The 26,265-nt window shown below is 65.5% G+C and overlaps 1 protein-coding gene across 1 annotated transcript; it reads right to left on the bottom strand.

Annotated features, from left to right (window-relative positions):
• Nucleotides 1-2,169: 2,169 nt before the first annotated feature.
• SAMD10 (sterile alpha motif domain containing 10) lies at nt 2,170-15,795 on the bottom strand. Its single transcript, XM_068912199.1, has 5 exons — nt 15,704-15,795; nt 10,318-10,496; nt 6,305-6,473; nt 3,911-4,051; nt 2,170-3,563 (listed from the first exon to the last, which is right to left on the bottom strand). The coding sequence occupies exons 1-5, from the start codon at nt 15,732-15,734 to the stop codon at nt 3,541-3,543; spliced, it is 543 nt and encodes a 180-aa protein (XP_068768300.1). The 5' UTR covers nt 15,735-15,795; the 3' UTR covers nt 2,170-3,540.
• Nucleotides 15,796-26,265: the final 10,470 nt, after the last annotated feature.

Below are 26,265 nucleotides of genomic sequence, written 5' to 3'. Positions count from 1 at the left end.
AGCCACTATTTTTCACGCCAGCAGTGCGTTTCCCTGCTTATTGCAAAAAAGAGCCGAGAGCAGAAAAAGTTAATGAGACCCGACGAAGTCCGGCGCTCTCGGAGAGCCGCCGTCTCCGGCTGCCTTCGCCCCGGCGCCGCGGCCGAGCCCTCCGGCAGGCTGCACGGCGCCGACTCACGCTCCCCGGCGCGTGCTGCTTATTTCAGTTGCTGTCCCTTTCCGATATTGCACGTTAATCTGCGTTTCCGCGTCGGGGCCAGTCGTTTTGGGGCAGCGCCCGCAAATCCACGCTGTTGTCCTTGCGTTTTGGGGGACGATACCGGGGGTGAAACGCGAGACCCCCCCCCCGCCGCGTCCGCCGAGTCGACGGCGTTAGATGGCGCCAGACGCTCGTCCAGAGAGCGACGGGCCGAGCCCGGAGGGGTGCTGGGCGCTCGCCGTCATCAGCATCCTCGCCGGGATGAAGGCGCAGCCGGCACATGCCCGGGCGGACGCTCGGCGGCGGCGCTCCTCCAGGGTCTCCAGGCGGACGCTGGCGCCGGGAGCGGGGCCGCCCGGGAAGCCTGCGCTGGGCATCCGCGGCGCTCGGGGGGGATTTTTATTTATTCTGCACCTCTTCGTGCAAAAAGCCCGGCTGCTGGAAGAGGCGTTTTCGCCGAGGCGGCCGAACCCCACGCCAGCGGGGTGGCGGGGGGCTGCGCTGCCCGGCCCCACGCCGGCCACCCCAGCTGCCTGTCCAGCAAAACGGCCCCAAACGGCTCCCGCGGGCGCTGCCTGACGCCGGAGCTAGGGAGAAGCCACCTCTCCCCCCGCCCCGGCGTCTCCGAAGCTCCCAGATCAAAGCTCAGCGTCTCCCTCTAACGATACCGGAGCGGCGCGGTTTCACGCGCCGGCAGCTCGGGTTTTGCCCAGCTCCGCTCTGGCCAAGCGCAACCGTTTCGGGAGGCGTCGAGGGAGGCCGTCGCCGCGCGGCGGCCGAGGAGCCTCCCCGAGCTGGCAGCAGCCCTGCCGAGCCCCTCGCTGCTGCACAAGAGGCTTTTGGTCGGTTTTTCCCCCTTCCAGTTGTTTTCTTTCCTTTTTTAAAACCTCAGAACGTGCTCTCAGCTGTGCTGGCAGCGACGTTCTGCAGAGGGGAGAAGAGCCGATTTCGTGGCGTTTCCCAAAGGTCAGCAGCAGCAGAAAGGGCACCCGGGGTCTGCGCGGCCAAGGTGGGGGCGTGAGCGGAGCCGGCGGTCTCCCCCCGCCGGAGACTTGGTCTGCTTAGATCTAAGTACCCTTTGGTGGAGTCACTATCCAGACCCAAACTGGACTGGCTGCTGGCTAAGACCCTTCCCTTGCTGGCACCCCGGAAAATTGCTCCGGATGCTAGAAGCCGCTACACGCCGTCGGAGAGGTGCCGGAGGCTGCGTGCATCCGCTGGGAGCGTTTCCAACGCGAGCCCCCGGCCCCGCCGGTCCCTCCTGCCGGCGCGCGTTGTCCAAAGGCCGGAGGCAGACCCTAAGCCCCGCTGCCGGCTTCGACCCCGCCGCGCCTCCGTCGGGGCTGGCGAGACGGGCCGGCCGCTCTCGGGGCCGGGCTAGCGCCGCTGCATCCCCGCGCGCGCGCCCACCGACGCGGCGTTTCCGCTGCACTGGCAGCGCGAGTGGGTCGCGTCCCCCCCGGACCCTGCGCTTCGGAGCCTGGGCGCTCGCTCTCCGGCACCCGATCCCCCCTCTGCCTTTTCCCAGCCCGGGTGCCCCCGCCGCACGCCGGCAGCCGGCTCGTCCCCGGAGCCCCCGGGGGTGCGTGCGAGGGGCCGTGCCGCGCGGCGCGTCCCCCCGCGCCCAGGGAGGCTGCCCGGGGCCAGGCAGCGGCCCCGCCGCCCGCTTCCCCTGCGGCTGCCGCAGGGAGATCCGTGGGGCGTCGCATCCCCGCTCCTGCCCGAGCGGCGCCCCCGGCACAGCTCTTGCCGGGATTTCAGTGGGGAGCCAAGAAAGCCCCGAGCGCCATCCTATTTTTCACTAGCACTGGGCAAACGACTCCCAGCTCGTCCTGCCTCCCATCTTCCCACCCTCGTGGGAACACCTCTTTCCCTTCGCTTCCCGTTTTAATTTTTCCAGCTCCAGCTTCCAGCCGCCGGGCAGGGGAATGACACCGGAGGCGCGGGAAGAGGCAGAAGACCAGAAAATTAAAACAACAGTCTCTTGCTTTATTAACAGAGAAGGAGCCGGGCTGCTGGGGCAGACTGCCCGCGGCCAGGAGCCCCCGCCGGCCCGGGCGAGCCCGGCAGCCGCTGCTTGCTTCCGAGAAATGGGAAGCGCAGCAGAGGACTTTTGGGAGCTGCCGTTTCCGGAGCTTCCCGGCCCGCAGCTCTGCCCTGGGCGCCGAGCGGGACGGGACGGGACGGGACGGGAGCATCCGCCCTGCCCCGAAGGCTTCGCCGCTGGCTCGGGCAAGGCGAACGGTCAGGCAGGCGCCCGGGGCTGCGGCTCCTCCCGGGACGGCGGGTGAGATGCTCCGTCGGCATCACGCGCCGGCTCAGCGGGAGCGCCGGCGGAGGCTGGCAACGCACGCAGCGCGGGCGGGAGGGCTCCTAAATAAACGCGGGGCTGGAGGAGGGAATCCCAGCGCCGAGGGAGGACGAGACACGAGGCCGGAGGAATATGGCACCCAGGCATCCTTCATCTCCGTCCCGGAGCCTGCCACCGTCTCCGTCCCCCGAGCGCCCCCCCAGGCGGCCCCGCGGCGGCAGGAGGACCTCGGAGAGGCTGGTCCCCGCGGCGTCGCGCTCCCGCGCTCGCCCACGAGGACAGGACGGGTGAAGGACGACCCAGCGACGCGCTTCCTGGCACCGCTCCCCCCGGAGCGTCGGCCCTGCATTTTCGCCTTTTGTGGCCCGGTATTTTCCGCCTTCGATGACTCAGCTCCTTCTTTAATTCACGAAGTGAAGCCAGGCTCTCGGGACTTGGCCCTGCTTTTAATTCTTTCGGCTGGTCAGGTCATCTTATTCGCTACTGATAACGTTATCTCCTAGGACACTGGAAGACAGCCCAGTCTGAAGAGAAAACTAAAGCTCCCTAAATAGGCTCCGAGGTGGTGACACAGGCAGAGTCCGCAGTTGCCCCCCGCCTGCACGGAGAGCCTCCAGCTACAGGGAAGTCGCTCATGTGCATGAGATTTCACCGTGCCATGCACGGCTGTGTTCTCGCCAGAACAACCGTGCTGGACGCGCTCTGCACGTCGAGCCCTGCCTGCCGCCGTCCTCTCCCTGCGAACGGCCAAAAGCTCGGGTGGGCAGACGTTCGTCCGGCCCAGCGGCCGTTTTCCTGATTTTCCTCCAGCCCGGGAGCCGTGTCCGCTGAAGGAAGCGTCCCGTCTCTGCACAGAAATATAGCAATAAAAAAGAGAGAGAGAGAAGAAAGAGAAGAGCCCCGGGGTGGCTTGGAAGCTGTCGCTTCGTATTCCGAGCATGCGAGCCAGGTTTCCTATCGGTGGTGCACAGTCCATCCCAGAGGTGCTCGGTTCACAGTGTTGGTACAATCGGCCAAGCAGACGGCTCAGCTAGGAGGCATTTCCAAAAGAAGCTGGAACGAGGAGGAGAGAGCCGAATGAGCGGCCTGCAGGGCGCTGCGCTCGAGCCCCAGGGAATCCCACCTCTTCGGTGCAAAAAGCCACCAAACGGCTTTGCGCCGCGCGCCCCGGGAGCCCCATGCCGCCCAGCGCGCCGCGCTCAGACCAGGCGCCGCAAGGCGCCCTAGCCGCGAGCAGCACGGGCTGCGTTTGCACCAGCGACACGCGGCTGGAAGGGGACAAAACGGTCGTCCCCAGGCTTTTAAAGCCGCCCGGGCCAAGCCCACCGCTCTCCTTGCGCGGATGGACGCAGCCTGCCCAGGCTCGGGTCTGTGCCGCCGCGGCCTCCCGCCGGCCCTACCTTGGCTGAGCAGCTGCAGGTTTCGGACCTCCTCGCGCACCTGGAGCTGCAGGACCTGCTGCAGGACCTCCTGCCGCTGCGACTCGTGAGCGATGCCCATGCGCTGCAGCTTCTCCGCGTTCAGCCGCAGCAGCGCCCGACCTGCCAAACAGGCCGGCGTTCAGGGGCAGCCCCGGGCCGGCCCGCGCCTGCCCCGAGCGCGTGGCTGCTCATGTGCTGCAGAAACACCTTAAAAGCGCAAGTGAAATGGGAACCGCCGTCCACTCACCCTCCTCCCTCAGGAACAAGGAACGGGAAAGGGATGAAATCCTAAACCGACCCCTTTTGCCAGCTGGACGCCCAGCAGCACCGCAGCCTGGGTGCAGCTACGGAGTTGCTCTGCGGCTCGGGTCCCGCGCGGGGGGATGCACCCATCCCGCTACCGCTCGGGGAACGCCTTGGGCGCTCTGCTACCCTGACACCCCTGCCCGTCCTGCCCAAAGGGGCCCCCCCGCTCAAGGCGCACGCCCCGGCCCCGGGGGCGCGGAGCGAGAGAAGCCAGCAGCGCCGCTCGAGGGCCGAAACCTGGGGACGGGGGCTGGCTCCACCGATCGCGTCATCCGGCCCCGCGGGCAGGAGCTCTCCTTTTCTCCGCTCCACCTCCCGCATCAGGACATATTTTCCTGAGTGCCCCGTCTCCGCCGGGGCAGGCTGGCAGCTCTACGGGGAAATCAGAGGTACCCATCAGAACGCATTAGCGTTGCCATCACCGTCGCCGGCAAGCCACTCTCCTCCAGTCCATTAAGAGAGGGATTTACAACCGGCTTTTGTCCTCGTTTCCCAGCGTACATTTGCTAATGCTCTCTTTATTCCCCACGCAAGGGCTCGCTGAGCTCTCGCATTAGTGCTTTACCGTCGCTTCCGGGCAGCCGGCGGTGGCGGAAGAGCCAGCGCTCCCCTCCCCGCCGCCTTCTCCAGGCCGGGCGCGATGCGCGGTGCCTGCACGGCGACGCAGGCTGCAGCCCAGCCCTGGCCCTGGCTGGCGGCCGCAAAGGCGAGGGGTTCGCCCTTGGCCAGAGAGCGCCGTCGGTGCCCTCCTTTCCCAGCCCTGACCACGAACACGCACAAGTGCCTGAAGATCAAACCAGCAGCTCCAGTTGCTGCCTCTCCCCTAACTCCTCCGGCAAACATGCCTTTGATTTTTGCATCAGAAAGCCCCAGATGTAACTATTTTGGGGTGATCTGCTCCAGCTGGGCATCAGCAAAGCCTGAAATGGTGCCACACACCTATTGAGGCACAACAGCTGGACAGATGTGGAGCTGCGCTGCCACCTGCCCCGGCCGCAGCCAGGGGAGCAGGAGTCTGCAGACCGGGATCCTCATCCACCCAGGAAGCGCTGCCATTTACCAAAGCCTTTCAAAGTGAGTCGCTGTTAGCTAAATTGCGAGTTTGGGATGGGAAAGGAGTAGTGCTGGAAATCTTTCTGCTTCTGGAAATCCTCACCTTGGTCCTCCCACCCTACGACGGCCCAGCAGCAACGAAGAGCAGCTGATGAGGGGCCTCTCTCCGTACTGCCCTGGCCGCCCGCTGGCTCCGGCCCCGGGTGCAACCCCTGCGCCAGCCCGGGACCACGCACCTGCGTGAGGGGTCTAAGCCAGAATCTCGGCCCAAACCCCACGGCGCAAGGGGGAGGGAGGAGGTCCTACAGCTACGACTACTCAGAGGAGTCGGGCTGGAGTTGGATTCAGGCCTGGAGGGGGACATGTGCAACTTTTTTATCCCAGTGAGTTAGGAATCGTTCTTCTGCGAAAAGCGTCCAGCATTAGAAAAACTATAGAAATACTTTTATTTGCTGATATCTAGAGGAAGGGAAAACACCTGCAGCCCGAACGCCGTAGCCTCCGAACCGCACGCTTCGCTCACCGCGGGGGCGAGGGGTCCGCGGGACCGACCGCAGCCCACGCTGCGAGAGGCACGCTTCGTGGCTAAAAGTAAGAAAAGAAGGTCCCACTTCTTATTTTTCTCTGCTTTATACACCACATCCGTAGCAGCAATAAAGACAATCTCCCCTCGGCGATTTGTGCTCCTTTCGAACGGTTCCCAGCCTGTCCCGGACTTCACGCCGGCAGAAGATCCCTCCCGGCCGCCCTGGGTAAGGGTCTGCCTGGAGGGGGCGGACAATCCCGCCTGCGGCTCCCGAGGAGCCGCCAAGCCGGGGCTGCCCGGGCGCGAGCGACACCCGGGGGTGTGCACCGCCCGCCCCGCTATTTCTCCACCTCCGCCTGTCCACGAGCATCTGCCTCTGCTCATTATCTCGGCGGCCCGAAGAGTCGCGCGCAAGGAGCCCAGGGAGCCTTCGCCCACGAGCGCTCCAGGCAGCTCGCACCAGCTCCCAGGGGCAGCCGCGACCGTACCTGTGATGGCATGGTGGGAAAACGCCTCCACGTAGATGAGATAGTTATGTGGACAGTGCTTCTTTAGCCATTTGCACACATCCTGCTGGGTCCATAGCACCACCGGCTTGGTAAGGCTGCCTAGCGTGGGGCTGGTGTGGTATATGCCGTAGTGATCGCAGGCACGGCCCTGCAGAGAGGGGGAAGCAGGAGACAGAGGAGGTGTTAGTGGGACTCAGCACGGCGAGGAGGAAAACGCCTGGGCCAGGAGGTCAGCGCACGGGGAAGGGAGAGACGCTCGGCCGCTGGGCACGGAGCGCCCTGCTCTGAGCCACTGTCCGCAGCCTCGGGCGCTGCCGGCGCAGGGCCACCCGGGCTGCCTGCCTTTGGGGGCACGCACCGGGCAGACGGGGACGAGCAGCTGCCCCTCCGCCTGCCCGACGACGGCTGTGCCAGGGCCCCGGGCACGGCCGGACCTAGAGCAGGCTCCTCTGGAGCTCTCATCCTCAGGCACGGTTTGGGCCCACCGTCTGGCATAATTTTTTGCATGAACGTCTGGCAGGAGAGGCCAGCGTGGGAAAGCTCCTGGGAGCTGCTGCAAGAACAGGCTGTGCAAAAATACTCCTGTTCCCCCCCCACACCGAAAACTGTTCAGCCTTCTCCCCTCTCTCCCGAGTCACCAGCTCCCGCGCTGGGCTGCCAGCTCATGCAAGTGGTGGTGGCTGAGCCCAGAAGGGGCCAGGCTGAGACTCGCCCAACTCGGTTCACACGTGCTCGGAAAAAGCAACGTCCCTGGAAAAAAAACTTCTCGGCAATATCAGCCTTGGTGGGCTGGGAGCACCGAGGAGCTCTCCGAGACACCTCCTCTCCTTGTCCCGCTTTGAGCCACCCACTCCCGCAACGAGCCAGACTCGCTGCCGGGCTGCTGCAGCTTCGTCTCCCTGGGAGAAACGAGAGCTCTGCACCTTCTCCAGCTCCCTTCTTGTCAGGATGAAATTGGTGCTGGGGCTCGGCCCAGCAGCCCCCCGAGCAGCGGCCCGGCCGGCCCCGGCTGGCGGCAAGGAGTCCTGTTAGGAGGCAAGCGCTGAGCCCAGGGCTCCCCGGGGGCTGTGCTGCCAGCGCATCTCCTTGCTCCGGAGGGAGGTGCAGAGCCTTCCTCGCCGCCGTTCCCGGGAAGCTGCTGCGATCCTGAAGCAGGACGGACCAGCCATCTCGCTGAGCCTGAGCTGCCTGGGCATGAAGGGCTCTTGCAGTCTGGTGGCAGCAGCCCAACCACACAGGCATCTAAAGCCACCTCTGAAGCCCCCCCCGGCCCTCTCCCGGTGCAGGAGCAAACGTGAGCCTAGGACGGCTGCTGCGAGCCCAGCACAGCTGGCCAAGGCCCGCGGCCTCCAGCGAGGCGCCCAGGGACGTGGTCCTGGGGGAGCAGCAGCCACCTGGATAAAGCTGAGCGCGCTGACAGGGGTCTGGGCTCATTTGGGTTTTTAGGAGAAGGGCAACAGCTCGGTGATCAGCCCAGCATCCCCTCCTCTGCGAAGAGCAGAGCCTTTTCCCAGGCCTCTGCCGCTCCGTGGCTGTTCTCGCTTCCAGCTCGCAGGCATCCAGGCAGCAGGGCAGGACCAGGAGCTGCAGAGCAGAGGCCACCGAGGCGGACAAGCGGTGCTAGCCAAGGCCTAAATTAATCTTGGTATGAAGCAAAGAAGATGTCATGTGCCATAACAGCCCAGGGTAAGGAGTCCTCTTCTCGCAGGGAAGCGTCCAACCAGCAGGATCCTCAAGGCTGGGTAGGAAAAGTGGCTGGGGAATGCAGAAGTCCACCTTCTTCTTCTTTTAGCACTCAGGGGAGAGGAGGGGTTAGTGGGTCTGCCTGGAGCCAGGCACCGGGAGCCAGGGCGGCCGCGGAGCCCGGGAGCTGGGACCTCATTCTCGGCCCGAGCGCGGAGCCAAGCAGCGCTGGTGAACATCGCCCCTCCGAACAGCCGGCGGTGGTGGCCTCTGCCCAGGTGGCAGATGGAGGGACACTTCTCGCCTCTCCCGTTAGTCCTGAACTGTGAAAGCACAGAGACCTGCAAACTCGACCCACGGGCTGGGAAAGGGGTCTCTGCCGCCCGCACCAGGAGAGAGCCGGACCGCCGAGGTGCGAGCGCGCCCAGGACGCGGTGGGGCCGAGGCAGAAGTGGCCCGAGGTGCGCGGAGCAGCAGCCGACGCGGGAACCTGTTGGCGTTCAAAAAGTCGACAGCGCTCGGACTGCAGGATGCCAGCGTCGACTTCCGTGAGCGAACATCGGCTAATTAAGCATGCCTAATAGAGGAGCAGGGGTAATTAGAGCAACAGGAACTCCAGCCATCCGGTGGCTGCTGAAACTAATGACACGTCCCTGCAAGGCATCAAGCAGGAGGCAGCTGGGTGCCGGCGCCGGCCCCGCTCGGCGCGGCGCAGCACCGACGCGCGGGCGAGCCCCGGGCTGCGCGCGGACCCCCGTCCCGCTCCTCCTCTGGGCCGGCCGCCCTGACGCCCGGCTGCTCCCCCCGCGCCACGGCGTTTGCCGCAGGAGCAGCGCTTGCCGTCGCAACGGGGCCTTTCCCCCAGCAGGATTTGCCTTTGGCAGCAGGCGCCGTTAGAGCAGGAGGGAAGGAGGCAAACGCGGGAGACTGCAAATTCACCACCGCAGCCCCTCTCGCAGCAGAGCAGGGCCACGAAACGACGCCGAAACGCTGCCTGGGCAGGCTCGGCAGCGCTGCATCGCTGCTGGAGGCACCTTCCTCCCGAGCGGCTGGGCGGAGGCGAACGAAGACCCAGAGGCTCCCGCGCCGCCCCGCGGACGGCAGCTCGGAGCCGCTCGGGAAGGCGCTGGCGCTCGGGCCGGCTCCGGGGCCGTCCGCCCGGGGAGCGAGCCCAGCCCGGCCCTCGCCGCTCCGCTGCCTTCCCGCTCGGCTGAGCGCGCCGGGCCGAGCGGAGAGCGAGGCTATTTGTTCTGGATTTACTAACAAGCGAGGACGAGCGCTGGAAGGAGCTGGGAGGAGGGGGGGGATGCGGGGGGGGAAGCCCGCCTGCACAAAGCGATATCTTTTCAACATCAAATGCAGAAATAACGGCGAGCTCCCAGCAGCTGTTATCCAACTAACCCTCCGAGAGCCGGGGGGAGAGGTGACGAACAACCCGCGGCTTCCCCAGACAGGCGCGCGCGAGCATCCTCCCGCCGCTTGAGCTCCTTCTCACCAACCGGCGACCCGGCAGCGCCCGGCCGGGCAGACGCGGCCCCGCGCCTGGAAGCGGGCTGCGTGCCGGGCAAAGCCCGGGCTGCTGCTCGGCGCCGCTGTCCTCCCGCGCGCCCCCGCCGAGCAGCGGAGCCGGGCCGAGCGCCGCAAGCCCCCGAGCTCCTCGCGCCGGCGATGGGGAGGCGTAACGAACCGACGGCTCGTTTTCCAGCCGGCTGAGCTGACCTGTCTCTCCGATAAACTCTCGGCCGTGCGCAGCAAGCGCCGGCGCTGGAGGCGAGCAGGCAGCGCCGGCGCAGGGGCTGCCGTCGGCGGGAGAGCGGGCGCTGCCGGCAGGGGAGCGGGCTTTCGGGAGCCACGCGCGGCCATTGGGAACGGGGCTTTTTTCCTTGCTTACGGCTCGGGTTTTCCTTGCTTATGGTAGGGCCCCCCCACCCCGAGTGAGCCCCTACCCGCAGCTCCTGCCCCCCTTTTTCTCGAGCCTCTCCGGGCTGGCGAAGCACCGCGAGCCGCTCGCGGGCATGATGCTCTTTCCCACGGCGGCGGAGAGGCCGGCCGGCGGGAGAACGCCGGGAAGCCTTCGGCCCCCCGTTTCGTTAATGCAATAAAGCACCGAATTTAACGAGGCAAACTCTCCCAACCTGGCTGAGAGGCTTTCCAAACCGCACAGGGGCTTTAAGGCCTTACAAGGAATTTGGCTCCGGAGCCGTGCCCGCAAAGCTGCGCCACCTTCCCGCGGCGCGCGCGGAGGGGGGTCCCCGCGGCCGCCGGCGCGCAGCCCCCGAGCCCGCACGCGGCGGAGGCGACGGCGGTACCTGGGAGCCGTCGGTGCCCGGCTGCCGCAGGAGCTTGACGGCGCGGCCGCCCTCGGCCCGCTGGCTCCGGCCGTCGTGCCAGGTGAGGCTGCTGCCCGGGTTCCTCTGCCGGCGGTGGCTGAGGTTTTCGGCCGACACCGTGTGCTCCAGGAGGCTGCGGCAGAAGCTGAGGCGGGCGGCTGCGGAGGGAAGGGCGGTGAGAGTCGGCCGCGGGCGGCCCCGCGGCTCCGGCACGCAGCCGAGGGCCCCCGACGCCGGCCGGCGCGTCCCGTCTCCCGAGCCCGGCCCGGCCGAAATCGCCCCCCTCCCATCTTTCCTTTTCTATTCCTTCTCGCCCGCGAGACGGAGCCGGCGGCCTCGGAGCGCGCCGGCAGGCGCTGCCAGCATGTTTGCCCCCGCGCGCCCGTCCCTGGAGACGATACCCGCCGCGGCGCTTCGCCGCTTTGCCATAACCCTTTTTTTAACGTCAACGCGAGCCGGCCGGGCAGGACCGCGGGACGGCGGCCGGGGGAAGAGCAGAGCCGCGGCGCGGACCGAAGCGGCACGGGCGTCTCGGCGGGGCGCGCGTGTCGGCCCGCTCCCGCTCCCGCCGCGGCCGGCCGCCCGGCACGGCCGCCGAAAGCGGCAGCGGGGGGAAGAGTGGCGCCGAAGAGCATCCCGAGGCCGGCAGGGCGAAAGGGCCGCAGGAGCCGCGGGGTTCAAGGGGGGAGAAGTATCCGACGGGCCCCTGGGACGCACCGCTACGCGAGAGGAGAGCGGGATCTAAATACGGCGCGCTTAATTTATAGCCGGCGCAGAAGTAAACCTGCCTGAGGACTGGACGCGATGGGCCGATTTAGGAAATGGAAAACTGAAAGCCGAGCGCGAGCCGTGTCTGCGGGAGCAACGGGGCTGTAGACGGGTCTGCCGAGGCGGGAGGTGTTTGAGCGAGGTTTCAGCAAAACCCTGGAGACCTCGCGACGGGAAGGGACCGGCCAGGCCGGCCCCGCGCAGCGCCCGCACCGGCGACCGTCGCGGAGCGAAGGCTAAACCGGCTACAAACTGGCGAAACGGAGGAGAAGCGGAGCCGCTCCTCGGCTCTGCTCCCAGGTTAGCCAGGCTTCCCTGCTCCCCCCCGACCCCGGCGCACCGCATCGCACCCTAGCACTCCTTAAACCCGTCCCAGCTACGGCACCGCCGCGGGGGAAACCGAGGCGGAGATCCCGAACGCCGGCGCCGGTCCCGCAGCCCCCCCGCCGCAGCGGGCTCGCGCGCCGCCCCGAGCCCCGCAGCGGCTTCTGCAACGGCGGCCGGCGACCAACTCACGGACCGAGGGGTTTCTTGCAGAAGGCAAACGTCTCGCGGCGGGTCGCCGCCGCGCCGCCGGCCAGCAGGAGACGGGGCCGGGCCGGGGCACAGAGGGAGACGGAGCAGCCGGGGAAGGGGGGCCGGGCCGCCGCCAGGGACCTACTTCCAGAGGCGACTGCCCGGCATCGGGCAGCAGGGTGCGGAGGCTGGCGGAGCAGCAGGGGCCGGCCAGCGCACACGGCTCGAGGGAGCCGAGCGAGAGCAGATGGGAGAGAGGGCGGAAAGGACGAAGGGAGAAGCCAGGCGGGAGTAGCGGCAGGCTAGGCAGCGCCGAGCGGCTCTGCTCCCCGTGGCCGGCTGCTCGGCCCCCTCCCGCGTCCCCGCCGGCCCTCGGCTTCCTCGCCGCGCCGGCCCCGGGGCGCGCTCCCCGGGGAGACGGCGGCAGCGCCGGCGACGCACCCTCCTCTAGCGAGCCCAAAGGAGCGGCGCGCCGCAGGCCGCCCGGCAGGCCCCCCCGGCGGCTCCCGGCCCTCCAGCCCCCCTCGCCCGGCCGAGAGCTGCGGACGCGCAGCGCAGGGACGGCCGCCCGGGCGGCATGCTCGCTGCAGGAGGCAGCGGCTGTCACCCGCGCCGCTCCATGCCGCCCTCCCCTCGTACCTCTTGCACACCCCAGCGCGGCGGGGGGGGGGGGGCGGCAGCCACCCGCGCAGCCCCCTCCCCACCGCCCTCGCCTAATCGCTCGGCCGGCGCGAGCGGGGGCCGAGCCGCGGGAAGGGCCCGCGTGGCAGCAGCGGGGTCACCGGCCGTCGGGAAGCCACGGCCGCCGTCTGCTCCCGGCGAAGGGGCGGCAGCGGCGTTTGGGCACCGACGGCAGGAGGCTGCTCGGCGGCACTGGCGCAGCCCCGGGCAGGAAATAGGGTGCTGAGCGCGGGGGACCGCGGTTATAGGGGCGCCGGAGGAGCCTTGGGGGCTGCCTGAAGCGCGTCCTCGGCTCTGAGCGACCCCCCGAACGGCCAGCGGCTCCCCGCAGCCCTCGGCGCGGCAGCGGGTGCAAGGCGGCCGCTCCGGACGCATCCGCCCCGCCGGCGGAGACACCTTCAGGGCTGCCTGGAGAAGAGGCCTTACGGCGCCAGGGAGAGACGGCCGGGAGCCCCGCGGGGACGCCGCTCTCGGCCGGGACCTCGGCGCCGGCCCGGCGGAAGCGCCCCGGCTAGCGAGTACGGCTACGCGGCGGGCAGGCGCACACCGATCGCTACCTGCCCCCGTAATTTGGCTCCGAGCAGCCTTTACGCGGTCACCTTGCCTAGCCGCTCGCAGGCGTTAGCAGCCCTCCCGGGGCGAAAGCAGTTGCAAGCAGCCAAATTCGCACGCTGAGGATGCCGATGGGAAGCCCGGCGGGCGGGAAGGCGGCGGAGGAGAGCCCAGCGGCTGGGTGCCCCCGCTCAGGACCCTCCTCTGCCACCGGCTGCCAGCGGGACCTCGGGCCAGGCGCTTGCCCCGTGTCTCTGATGCCACCGCGTCCCGTGGAGCGGCCCGGCCGCAAGGCGCGCGTCTGCAGGCAGCGGCTCCGGCGAGAAGCACTGAAGCAGGCGAAGAGACAGGCTGCCCAGGATCAACCGAATTTCAGGCGGCCCCTGGAAGAGGCGCTTTACAAGGCACAAAATCTCTTTGTCCGTTTGCCAGGCTCCTACCGTCGCGGAGGGAAAGAGGCGTTTAGCGCCGAACGGCGCGAGAGCTTTGCCCGCAGGCAGGGAGACGGGTTCGCGGCTGGGATGCGCGAGGAGCTGCTCGGCCTCCCTTTACTCCTCGGCCGAGCGCAGCCCCGGCGCCGAGCGGCTCTTCGAGGGACTCGCCTCGCTCTCAGCGCCGCCGCCGCCTGAACCACCCGCTCGGCTGGCCGTGCCGTCGCCCCGCTGCCGCCCCTCCGTCCCTGCCTGGGGCAGGCACGCTGCTCGCTCCGGGACGCCGGCCGCGGCGGGGGAGCGATGCTCTCGAGGACCCCCCCCCCCGAGGCATGCAAAACGCGAAAGCCGTACCCGCAAGACGTCCCTACGGACGTGAGCCGTGCCCTAAGACCGGCTGGCCTCGGGGAGCGCGCGCCCGCGTTTGAAAAGGAGGATTGACGCCTGAGAGCTGAAACGTGCCCAGAATAAATCCTGGCCGGGTTATCCCGGGGGCAAATCTGGCCCTGGCCTTAACTGGGATTAGCATCATCCCAGCATTTTCCTCTTTTTCAATTCTCCGCTCGTGAAGGTTAAATCAAGAGCCTCTCGCACGCACAGGAAGGCAGCTCAGGCCTACGGCTGCTTGCCGCTGCTTCCTCCCCGGCGGGGAGCAGGGGAGGGCACCAAAGGCAGATGCACGCCGTGCCGCGCCGTGCCTGCCGGGCAGCCGTGCCGCCCCGGAGCCGGGGCTCGGAGGCGGCCGGGAGGCGCGCGCTGGCTGCCTGCCCTCCCGGCCGGCGCTGGCGGGCGCCCAGCGCAGACGCTCGCCCGGCCTCGGGGAGGAGAGCGGCTTTGTCTGATCCCGGCAGGCATCAGAGGAGCTGGGGGAGTCGCAGGAGCGTGGCCCAGGCGCCCCGTCCTCGCCCTGCTCCGGCTCGGCGTCTCCGCGGGCTCGGGAGCGATGGGCACGGAGGGCAGGGCAGCCCTGCGACCGAGAGCTCTGGGGCACGCAGCCTTTCGGGTGACGGTGACCTTTCCTGTCTGTGTGTTTGGGGCGGGGGGGGGATGCTCCGGAGCCCCGTGGGCTCTGCCGCAAGGTCCCTGAGCACCACGACGCGGGGGATCTCCGCAGGCTCCGGCACCCACGGCAAGGGTGAACGCCCGGGGGGGAGCAAGGGCAGCAGCCGGGCGCCTCCGGGCAGGAGGCCGGCACGCGCACCCCTGCCTACAGCGAGCTGCTTTCCACCCCCGGGGCCGGACTCTTCCCAGGCTCCTGTCCCACCCCGTCGCCCCCAGGCCCGCCCTGCCCCAGCCCCGGCCCCCCGCCGGGCCGGGTGGAGCCTGCCCTGACCCGCACGCCTGCACCCCCTCGCTCCAGCCACGCGTCCCCCTCTGCTTCACCAGTATCCTCAAGGCTGGGGGCTGCAGGTGGGAGCAGCCCCCCGGGGATGGAGGGGGACACCATAGGGGGGATGGAGGGGGCAGGCCCTCGGGATGGAGGGGGCAGCACGGGGGGGATGCAGAGGGAAGACCCCTGGGATGGAGGGGGACACCATAGGGGGGATGGAGGGGGCAGGCCCCCGGGATGGAGGGGGCAGCATGGGGGGATGCAGAGGGAAGACCCCTGGGATGGAGGGGGACACCATAGGGGGGAGGAGGGGGCAGCACGGGGGGGATGCAGAGGGAAGACCCCTGGGATGGGGGGGGCAGCACAGGGGAACGGAGTGGGTGGCATGGGAGGGGATGAAGGACGGCATGCTCTGGGGATGGAGAGGGCAGACCCTGGGGATGGGGGCTCTGATCCCTGGGATGGAGGAGACAGCACAGAGTGAAGGGGGCAGCACATGGGGATGGAGGGGGGCAGACCCCTTGGATGGATAGGGCAGCACTGGCGGCGGGGGGAGGAGGAGGGCATGCTCTGGGGATGGAGAAGGCAGACACCGGGGATGGGGGATCTGATGCCTGGGATGGGGGGGACAGCATGGAGGAATGAAGGGGACAGACACCTGGGATGGAGGGAGCAGCGCCGGGAGGATGGAGGGGGATGGACCCCGGGATGGAGGGTCTGATCACTGGGATGGAGGGGGCAGCCCAGGGGGGATGGAGGGGGCAGACCCCAGGATGAAGGGGGCAGCCCGGGGGGATGGAGGGGGCAGTCCGGGGGGGATGGAGGGGGCAGCCCGGGGGGGATGGAGGGGGCAACCCGGGGGGGATGGAGGGGGCAGACCCCGGGATGAAGGGGGCAGCCCGGGGGGGGGATGGAGGGGGCAGACCCCGGGATGAAGGGGGCAGCAGGGGGCAGATGAGGGAGGCGGACCCCCGCGATGGAGGGGCGCAGCCTCCCCGAGGGGGGCGCTTAACCCCCGGCTATTCGGGGCTGGGGAAGGCACCTCCCCGGCGGGTGCACCTGAGCCCGCCGCCCCCCGGCGCGGTACCTTCCATGTCCTTGCGCTCGCCGCAGCTCATCCTGCGCGCAGCGGCTCCGCCGGGGCCGGCGACGGAGCCCCGCGCCGCCGCCGCCGCCGCCACCGGCACCGGCACCGGCCGCTCCCGGGCCGCCCCGCCCCGCTGCCCGCGCCGGGGGCGGCGCCGCCGCCATCCGCCCCGCCGGCCGCTCCGCCCGGCCCGGTGCGCTCCGCCCGGCCCGGTGCGCTCCGCCCGCCGCTGCCCCGCTCCGCCGGGCCGGGCCCGGGGGCCGCCGCGGGTGCAGGTGCGCGTGTGTCCCCGTGTCCCCGCGCCCCGGCGCAGGTGCGCGGCTGGAAACGCGCCCCGTTAGCGCAGCAGCTCAGCCGCAGCGGGAAACCAGGACCCCTTCGCCACCGAAGACCCTCGCCCTCTTGATTTCCCCAGTTGGGGAAATTCCCGGGTTTCCCTTCCCCCTGCGGCTGCCTGCGTGGGGGGCGACGCGCTTGTCCCCAAACGTGCGGCACGAGGCTCTGGTAGGCGGCCGTGGCGTGAGCAGGCGTTTAACCAGGATCGAGTGGAACAAGCAGCTCCAGCCCACGTCGCTCCCCCAGGGGCTGCGACCCTGCGAGTATTTTCGGAGTTGCCTGCCTTCGGCTGCAACACCCGATTCGCAGCTGGGAACGCCGCTCGCGCGCTGGTCCGTGGAGCAGCAGAGGGGCCGTGCGCCCTGCAGTCACCCCGCGCTCGGATGCGTGGCTCGGCGCGTGCGCCAGCCGGCCTGGCCTGCAGCTTGCAGACATCGCCTGCCCTCGGGGGTCGGTCGTGTGGCAGGAGATGGACGGGGAAGGAAGCAGGGTGATGAGCACGGGAAGGACTGGGAATCGCTGCGCAAATCGCTGGGGATTGCTGCGTGAGCCAGCAGGACGGCAGGGACGTCCTGGCGGTCTGTAGCACGCGTCGAGGCCAAGCAGGCGCCCGGCCGCTATGCCTCGCCGGCAGCGCTCCACCTTTGCGAGACTTTCCCCGTTGCAAGCCTACCGCAGCACTGGCAACACCCCCACCCTCGTTTTAATCAGAAGAACTGAGACTTGCGGGATGCTGATTTCAAAAACGCGTTCCCTTCCGAGGATGGTGCTTCAGCAGGTTAGCAGCCCTTTGCTCGGTGAGTTACTGCAGTGGGTGCGCTGGCGCTGCGCAGGTGTCGTTGGCGTTACCGATCTGGCACGTAGCCTTGTGCCAGGGTTGTGCCGCTTTTCACCAGGCTGTGCCTGCACCTGTATATCTATAGCATGAAATCCACGTGAATCGATGCAATGCAGGCTTGTCAGTGCATGCGATGCTTGCAAAAATGAAACTCGGGTCCCTGAATCAATATGAACTTTCCAAAATTTTGCACCTGGTGGTTAATAAATTTGATGCAAACTTTGTCCTAGCCAGAGATCTCAAAGCCGTCAAAAACTGCTCAGCAGCAGGTCCCTGAGCCTTGCTCGGCAGTTGCTTTGGACTGGGCTCAAGCGCCCGACCCCGGCGCCGTGCCAAGGATCCTGGCCAGCCTCTGTGCGAAGCACCGGCCTGGGCTGCCGTGCTCGGCATGCAAACTGGCTCTCCAAATACGGACCCTGGCTGTGGCCCCTATGGAAACCGTCAGGCTGCAAACCACGTGTGTAACCTGGGCATAGGTACCGGCTTGTGGGCAGGAATAGGTGAAGGTACTTAAAATACCCCACAGCCCCTGGTACTACTGTTCTGCTATTACTGCTGGAAGAGAGAAGTTTGGGCAATGTTGCTTTTTGCAGCCATCCAGTGCTTGGCAATAAAGAGAGAACCTATTTTCCATTACTCTTAAATTCCCCGTTCTTATGTCTCTGTCTACACACAGAGCTTTCAAGCCGTGGCAGAAATCTTCCAAGAGAAATATGTTTGAACACGGCTCTTGGCAGGAAAAGGCTAATGTCGTTTGAAGAATGTGTGCAGATTACGCCAAGCTGTTATTAAAAATAAGTGCTGCACTGTTCCCAGTCTCTGCTTTTCCTGATTTTTGTAGTAGTAATTGCACTTCTCCAGGAAAGGTTTAGTGTGTACAGAGGAAAGGCTCAGCATTTTTTTCCTCGTAATCATCTGCAAGCAGGCCCATCACGCGGGACTCGATGCGAACCTACCATCCCGCAGCGCTGTGACGCCTCGGTGAGGTCTGGGAATCTGCGCCGTGCCTGAGGGCAGCGCAAACGCTGCAGTTTGTCATCGTCTCCCCCAAACTCGTGGCTGGGGAGCGCAGAGCCGCCGTGCCCGGGAGAGCGCCCGGGCCGTCCTGCGCCCGCCGGCTGCACCTGCGCCTGCTGCGCGCTCTGCACTTCCTCGGCTTTTGCAGGATCCCCACGTCATTTTGGGGCCATCGAATAAAGGCTGCCTGTGGTTAAGCATCTCTTAACGTTTCCTCTCTAAACCCAGTGACTCAGCTGTAAACATTTGCTGAGATGAGGAAAGCGGAGACGGGCTGAACCCACCAAGAAATTTCTGCAATGTGCCAGATCGGAGTCAAAACCCGCAATAACTCTGGATCGTTTCAAACGAGACAAGGAGGGGACCGCGGAGGGGGAGGCTCTGCTGCCGCGGCCCCGCGGCCGCCTCGGGGCAGCGCAGCCCGCGGGGCTCCGCTCCTCCGTGAACCTCTGCTGCCTTGGGAAGGACCCGGCGACCCGACGAAGGTGCTCCTGCTCCCGACTTGCCCGTTTTGTCCTCTCTCCTCGGGCATCTCGGCTCTCGGACGGGTTGGACGCTGCCAGCCCAGCGGTTCGGCCGCGGTCGGGCAGAACGCGCCCCGGGAAACTGGCTTGCAGATCGCGAGACGAAGCGAACGCCTCGGGTTCGGGGCTGCCTTTGGGTCTGTTAACGTCTGATTCAGCGCTTTCCTCCGTTAAAGAAAACAGGATTTAAATAGCAGGAGGAAAAAGCCTGTGCATTGAACCCAAGGCCAGAAGATAACCTGGAGCGCTCCAGGCACCAGTTAGGTCTCCCGTTTGCCGGGGCGCTAGAAGGCAGGCGGAGAAACGAAGGGAGCGACCTGCCGCGCTGCCGCTGCAGGCAAACGCCGGCCGAGCACGAGGAAGGTTTGGTTTTCTGGGGGGGAAGCGCAGGGGATGGGGGTTCGTGCACGCCCGGCGGCTCTCGCCGCTGCCTCCCGCAGCGCGGGGACCTCGGCCGGGGACGGCCGCCGCCGGCGCCTGCCCACCCCGGCCGCCCACGGAGGGCGAACGAACGCGGTGATTCAGCACGTTCATTTTGCAGAGCATAAAGGAAGCAATTAAACAGCAGCAATTCCTCCAGCCGCAGCCCTCCACGCCGGCCTGAAAGGAGCAGAAGGAGATAAAAAGATTGCAGCCGGAAGTTATTTGTCTAAGGAGAAAAGTGGCTAATTTCACTGTTGCTTCGCTCGTCTGCTCGTTCGGGGAAACCTCTCGCCAGCAGGACAAGGAAACGGCGAGGGAGAGGGAATGAATCCAGCCACGGACCAGGTGCCCGTCGCCGATCCGCCGGCGGCCGCGCGGTGCCCGGCGTCTTCGCGCCGGAGCCGGGGCGGACGTCGCCTCCTCGCCCGGCGCTGCGGCTCCCTAAATCCCGGCAGGCTCAAGGCTGGCACTTGCGAGCAAAATACCGGAAAGGTTTTTCTCCCCCCGCCCTAAATTCTGTGCAAAGAGTTTAAAATGATTTTAAGGCACTTGCAGGGAAACAGAGGAGAAAACAGCTTCATGCCTAAGACCTCCTGCTTAGAGAGGGGTGATTGATGCCGCTTAGTGCGACAGGGCATGGAAATATTTAGCGTTATGAAAATCTGCTCTGCCTGAAAATAATTTATTTTCGCACTGATACTAAAAATCCAAAGGCCATTTGTTGCAAGGTGGGAGCTGGTTCAGACGCTGCAAGACTTCAGCTTGCACCCACGTGGCCGGTCCCGCGCCGGCCGCTGGCTGGGCAAGACGTCGTCTTGCCACTCCAGGTGGGAAATGTATCCCCTTCGAAGCAAGGAACTGAGCAAAGTACCGCTTGCGACATCGCTAGCTGTTTTCTTAGACATCTCACAGCTATTCCCTCGGACACAAGGGGGACTTGAGAGTATGGAAGCTTTTATTTGGAGGTTTATAGAGATATATTTCTAATTGGATTTTTGCTCGTCACAGTTGTTTTCAATGCAGCTTGTAATTATTTGAGAGCGTAGCCCCCATCGTCTCCTTTCTCTCGGCGCAGACTTTTTAAATATTGTTTCCCGAAACTGAATTGTAGATTTGCAACTTAATCCAATCGGAGGACACACACAACGCCATCGTCTACCGGGGCACAGCAAAGCAGCGTGATTCACGTTTCCCAGCTTCATAATCAATTTATAGTAATAATAAAAAAGTCAAAGTAATATCTTAATTCTTTCCAGTAAGAAAAAAAAAATTCTAAGAAGCGGCGTTGTGCTCATGGATATTTTATGAACAGACGAAGCGCTGAGTTCAATGAAGAACGTATTCCTTGCCAAACCAGCCTCTTGGCTTAGAAAAAATCCTCAACAGTGAGCACGTTGCCCAGGATGCCAGCGCGCTGGAAAGAGGTGAGATTTATTCAGTCAGCTGGAGGACAGCGACAGTTCACCTTTAGCTCTCGTTTATAACTGTAGAGGGTTTGCAGCCTGGGAAAGTGCATCAGTGTTGTGTTGAGGCAGAGAAAAAGATGCAGCTGAATATAACAAGGGCAGGTCTTGTTGGAGAGGTCTTGTCACACGCAGCTGCCACAGTGCTCGTGCAGGGCGACCCGCCGCCGGGGCCGGGCCGTCGGGCTCGCTAGCAAACAGGCTGAGAGGCTGCTTGTATCGGGGCTGACTGCCTTGCCGTGCCTGCCTCTCCGCTCACCTCCAGCATCCCTGCTTGGTCCGGCTAAATTGCCTCGCCGGCTCCTTCCTCGTCGCTTTTATTATCCCCATGGCTGGTTGTCAGCTGCAGCCCAGAGGCAGAGGTGAAAGAAATCACAGAGGCTGCAAGCGAGGGCTTTGGAGAGTGCTCCGCATCGCACAGCAGCGCTGTGCCGTCTGCTCCTCCTGCCTTGCGCCAAACACCTTGCTACGGCTTAATCAGCGGCCAAGGTTGGGACCTGCTGGCGGAGGAGCTGGCAATGCACTGGGGAGGCACCACTCTGCGGAGCCGCCGCGGTTCCCGCGCCTGGGGAAGCCGGGCCGCTGTGGTTCCCGCACCCGGGAAAGCCGGCCCGCTGTGGTTCCTGCACCCGGGAAAGCCGGCCCGCTGTGGTTCCCGCACCCGGGAAAGCCGGCCCGCTGTGGTTCCCGCACCCGGGAAAGCCGGCCCGCCGTGGTTCCTGCACCCAGGAAAGCCGGCCCGCTGGCATGGCGAGGACGCTGCGCCACGCTGGCAGCTCCCGCAGCACCCACGAGCGCCGAGGTGCTAAAGGAGCTGGCAAATCCAGAGGCCTTTCCGGAGGAGCAGCATAGCGATGTGCTCGTTCGCTGCCGGATGGGCGGCCTTGCTTTGCAAACCTTCCCTCGCCGGAGGAGAAGCGCCCTGCGCTCCTGCCCTAGTGTCACGGGAGGTAACGGGGCCTCTCGTTCCATCGGCCGGGCTCCACGAGCTGCCCTTGAAATGAAACCTGTGCAAATAATCAGCATTTCCTTTCTCACGCGATTCCCACTCCTTTTGCCTGGGAATGACATCAGTTTGGGCTGACACGAGGCTAAAAGCACCATCTGCATCCAGAAGTTTGGGCAAACCAAGCGGTAAGGAATCCGCTGAGGTCAGACAAAATCCTCTGCTTCCTCCCACTCGGGTTTTTTCTCTCCCAACTTGATGAAATTGCCATCAGTTCATTACAAGTTTTGCAATCTTTTTGGCCAAAATCGTTTTGGCTGAAAAGGTTCGGCCAGCTCCATCTGATCTCTATTAGCTAATCGAAGCCCAAGCGGTTGGATTCTGCCCTTCTCACTGGGGATATTCCCTTGCTCCGGGCAGCGACATCACCCGAGCGCTGCAATTATTAAGCCAATACTCGGAACGGGCACAAGTGAAAACCGGCACCTGAGGAAAGCGAGCCGGCATCCAGCTGCCGACTAGCGTGAGAAAATTAATGACCGTGTTATGGCCACATTACGTATCCGTGGCCTGAAGCTCTGACTTTCCTTCAGGCCTGATTTGGGAGCTTACCAGCTCTGTTTAGCTGCTCATGGGATTTGATTGATTATTTGCATTGCTCAAGGGTAAGGTACGGCCTGGCTTGGATCGATTGGCTGCGCTCTGAGCGTAACCGCGTGGTGCTGTGTGATCTGAGAACCGGCTGCTATTTCATTGCAAATTTAAGCTCTTCGCTTCGAGCTTGCTCTGCGTGTGCACGGCCCCTGCAGATGCACGCACGCGCCCGCATGCATCGCCACTGTTAGGGGGACGCTCTTAGCTTGCAAAGGGCTTCGCTGATGCCTCCCGCAGCCTCCGCCCCGGCGCTGCAGGGGAATTCAGATAGGACATCGCCGAACCACCCGGTGCAGTGTGCAACCCTGGTGCCGTCAGCCTGCCTCCCGGGCCGGCTCTTGCCGCGGCACGTCCTCGGCCCGGGGCGCCACGGCCGGACCCGCTGCGCGGTGCCCTCGTCCGGGCTGCCCGCGCCGCCGGGCGCCTCGGGACGTGCCGGCCCGGCCTCAGCATCTCCAGACTTTAGAGAGCTCCGGATTAAAAGGCAATTTAAAAAAGAAGCGGCATGTTGGTATTGTCCTCAGCAGGCTGCGGGCTCGCGGCCGTGAGCTTTCCCGGAGCGTCCTCGCGCCCGGGCAGTTCTCCTTGCGCACCGCGAGCTGACGCAAGCTCGGCTCTTGCGGCCGCCCCGGCTGCCAACTGCACGGCGAGGACCCTTCGGCATCCCCCGCTAATCGTCCCCGAGACGTGAGATGGCTTCGGCGGAGGCGTCCGGAGGCGCTGGCTCTCGCCGCGTGCCGGCGCGGGCTTGGCGCTCGGCTGCCGCTGGCACCGGTGAGCTGCGCAAAGGCTCCCGCTGCCGCGGGGCACCAGGCGCCCGCGTGGCGCATGGCAGCGAGCAGATGCTGCGACCGCGGCCTCCGGGCCCCTCTGGAGCCGTTGTGTGGGACTAATTAAAATTTCAGGAAGTATATTTACCTAATGCAGAGCTGATTTTGCTAAGTAGGACATCCTGTCTTCAGAGGATTTCACGGCACAGGGCGATAATCAAGTGCGAATAGGCTCCAAAAGTGTTAATGTAGTAGCTGAGCAGACGCAGATTAAAAACAAGTCCCTGTTTAGTCTTTTCTCTCACTTTCGCACCTGAAATCCAAGTAATCATCCGATTTGGGAGTGCAAAGCAGCAACACCTCAATGCTGCAAGCAGCACGCAAACCGCCGGCGCAGGTCTGCCCAGGGCGGCCGTGGCCGGACTCGCACCGGATGGCAGGGAAGGAGCCGGCGCTGCTGCACGCGCGAGCTCCCCGCCGCCCCGCCGTCCTCGGGGCGATGCCCTGCACACGTCAGCTCCCTGCCATCCTCGGGGCGATGCCCTGCATCCCGCCGTCCTCGGGGCGATGCCCTGCATCCTGAAATCCTCGGGGCGATGCCCTCCACACACCAGCTCCCCGCCGTCCTTGGGGCGATGCCCCCTGCATGCACCAGCTCCCCGCCGTCCTCGGGGTGACGCCCTGCATCCCACCGTCCTTGGGGCGATGCCCTGCGCACGCCAGCTGCATGATCCATTCTTGCAATAATCTCCTGTGTTATCTATTCTCGCTGCATTACGTCATATTTAAAAACATTAATTTCCAGTGCATGGACAGCCCCGCGTTTCTGCCTGGCGCAGGGCCGCAGCGCGGCCAGCACTCCTACACCGGCTTCGCCGGCTCGCTCTCCCGTTGTCCTGGCAGAGGACGGTGACTCCGGCACCTCTTCCCTACAGTTCGTGCTGCAGGTAGCAGCCGGGGAGCGCGCTCTCCGAGAGCGAAGCGCAGCGCCGGCGCGGCTCCTCGCTGCTGCCGTTGCCTCTGCTCCTTAGCGGTTTTATTGCCCGTGCACAGAGACGCAGGCGCGAGAGGCAAGAGCCGCTATGCTCGCGCGCGCGCCGCGGAGCAGCTTGGTTTTCTTGTAGAGTTACGGCCGAACTGCAAAGGCCGAGCGCGCAGCACGGGCGGTGCATTATATTTGCACATTTAGCAGGTGCAGTTGCCCCTTCGCCCCTCAGATTTTGCCACTGAAAACTAGGACCAGTCGCTGGTTTTGCTCCCGCGGCCGCTCCACGCCAGGGATGCTCCGCGCCAGGCTGCGGCTCTGCGCGACGCTCACCCGCGCGTCAACGCTGGGTACCCGCAGAGTTGACTAAAAAGCATTTACGAGGCATTTTACCGAGCCTATAAATTATGCCGGGCGTTCTCGCGGGTGGGAGCGCGACTGCGCCGCGACGGCTGGCGGCGGCCGGCGCGCGGCATCCTTCCCGCGCAGCACGGGAAAGGATGTGGCTGTGGTGTGAACAGAGCAAACGTACAGCACCGAGACCAGCCCCGTGCTCCAGGGCAGCGGCGCATCCCCCAGCGCCACCCTGACCGTTTGCCAAAAGCGATGCTCATTATTATTATTATTATTATTATTATTATTTTCCGCCAGCCAACCCCCAAAATAGCTCGCTGTGAAGTGGCTGGGGGTTGGGTGCGCGGTTAGCGTGCAGAATGGGGCTGTTCGTCTTCTCCGCAGCTGCTTGGCGCTTCCAAGAGGCTGGTGGGAGCTGCCGCGGGGCGCGGGGGCGGCGCGGGCCGGGGCGGCCGGCGGGGGCCAGCGCCCCACCGGGGGGGCCCCTAGACCCCGGAGCGGGCGCTAATGCAGCCGTGAACCTGCCGTGCCCGGAGCACTTTGCAAACGGGCGCTAATTAATCCGGCACGGGCAAAACCCTGCGAGACCCGGCCGGCCCCCGAGGGCTCCCGCGGCCCTCGGAGCCGGTTTCGTCCCTCGGGTGGGATAAGCGGCCGCGGCGGTGGCTGGCGCTTGGTGACTTCCCGGCGTTCATTGGGAGCTGACGTCCTTTTTTTTTCAAGGGATTGACTCGATAAGCCAAACTCCGCGTTGTCGGAGGGAAAAGGGCCGTGCCGGAGCGCGGGAAGCCACGCTGACACCCCGCTCCCGACACGGCGCCTGCTTTGGGGGCGTTCGTGGGAGCTAGGCGTTAGACCAGGGGCCAGGCTGGCCCTGGGCCGCTGGGACGTGTCCTGAGTGCGACAGTGCTCTGCAGCCCCATCTCCTCGGTCGCTTTGGGGCGGCGGGTTGAATCGCACCCCTAAAGCCAACAGGCTCCCTTGGCGCCAGCTGCTCTCCGGCCCCCCCCAGTCCCCCGGAGGAACGTCTCATCTCAGTCGCCCCGAGCCCGAATCCGCCTCCGACTCTGGCTGGAGCAGGGCCCGAGCTCAGGGAGAGCCTGATTAAACCAGGGGACGCATAGCTTTAAATTAAGCCTGCGCCATCTGTTCTGCCTGTTTAATTGCAAATGCAAAAGAGGAAGAAGCTAGTTTGTAATTAATCAGCAAAAAAGATCCAAGTTATTTAATGCGGGCGCATGCCTTTTGTTCGGCGTGCTGTGAATCTACGAGGATTTTTGCATTTATTAAGGCAAACGAGGAGGAAGCGTGTGGGCGCGGGGCGGCGCAGCGGGTGCCACGGGGTGCGTCCGGGATAGAGCGGGCCGAGCGCTGTGCTGCATTTGCGGGTCCGGCTGCACCCCTGTGGCTATAGGTGTCCATATATGTGCCCACACTAGAGACATGCATGGGAGTATGTTCATTTAGGTGTGGACACATGCGTGTGTTTGTCGGTGGATGTGTGCAAAGTGTATGTAATGCAGAAGGGATGTGTGGCATTCCGTGTGCGTGCGGGGACGCAACTCCTCACAGGCAAGGACGCGTGTGCAGGAAAGCTGGGTTGGAACCTATGCAGGCGGCGCGTGAGGCTTTAACACGTATTTGTGCTTGTTAGCAGGCATACCTGTGGTGGAAAGGTGTGGTCTACACACGGAGCAAGAGCCACGTGTGTGCACGCAGGTTTGTGCGCACGTGCATACAGATGTATAGGTGCAGGTGTGTGCAGGTGCACAGGTGTGCATGCACATGCACGCAGGTGTGCAGCTTTACGCACGTGCAGGTGTGCATGCGCGTGTGTGATGTGTACACGTGTACCTGCATGGTGTGCAGGCACACGTGTGTGCAGGGGTGGGTGGGTGCATGCGTGCGTGCCATGCGTGCAGAGCGGTGTGCGTGCAGGCATGCACGTTATGCACGGAGGTGGGTGCGCGGGTGCATGCACAGCTGTGTGCGAGGGTGTGCCCATGTGCAGGTGCACGGGCACCCGTGCACGCATGCAGAGGTTTGTGCACCGTGTGCAGGTGCGCCGTGCACGTCCGCGCGTGCACGGGTGCAGCTGTGCGTGCCCGCTCCTGCGTGCGCGCGCGCGCCTGCCCGGGGCGCGCGCACCGGGGTGTTACCCACGTGCGGGCATGCAACGCCTGCGCGCCCGGGGGTGGGGAGGTGGGGGGTGGGGGCCGGCAGGGGTGCGCATGCGCGCCGGGCTCTGGCGG

The sequence above is a fragment of the Struthio camelus genome, chromosome 18 (genome assembly GCF_040807025.1).
Source record: "Struthio camelus isolate bStrCam1 chromosome 18, bStrCam1.hap1, whole genome shotgun sequence".
NCBI lineage: Eukaryota > Metazoa > Chordata > Aves > Struthioniformes > Struthionidae > Struthio > Struthio camelus.
This window is presented reverse-complemented; position numbering and strand designations above follow the sequence as displayed.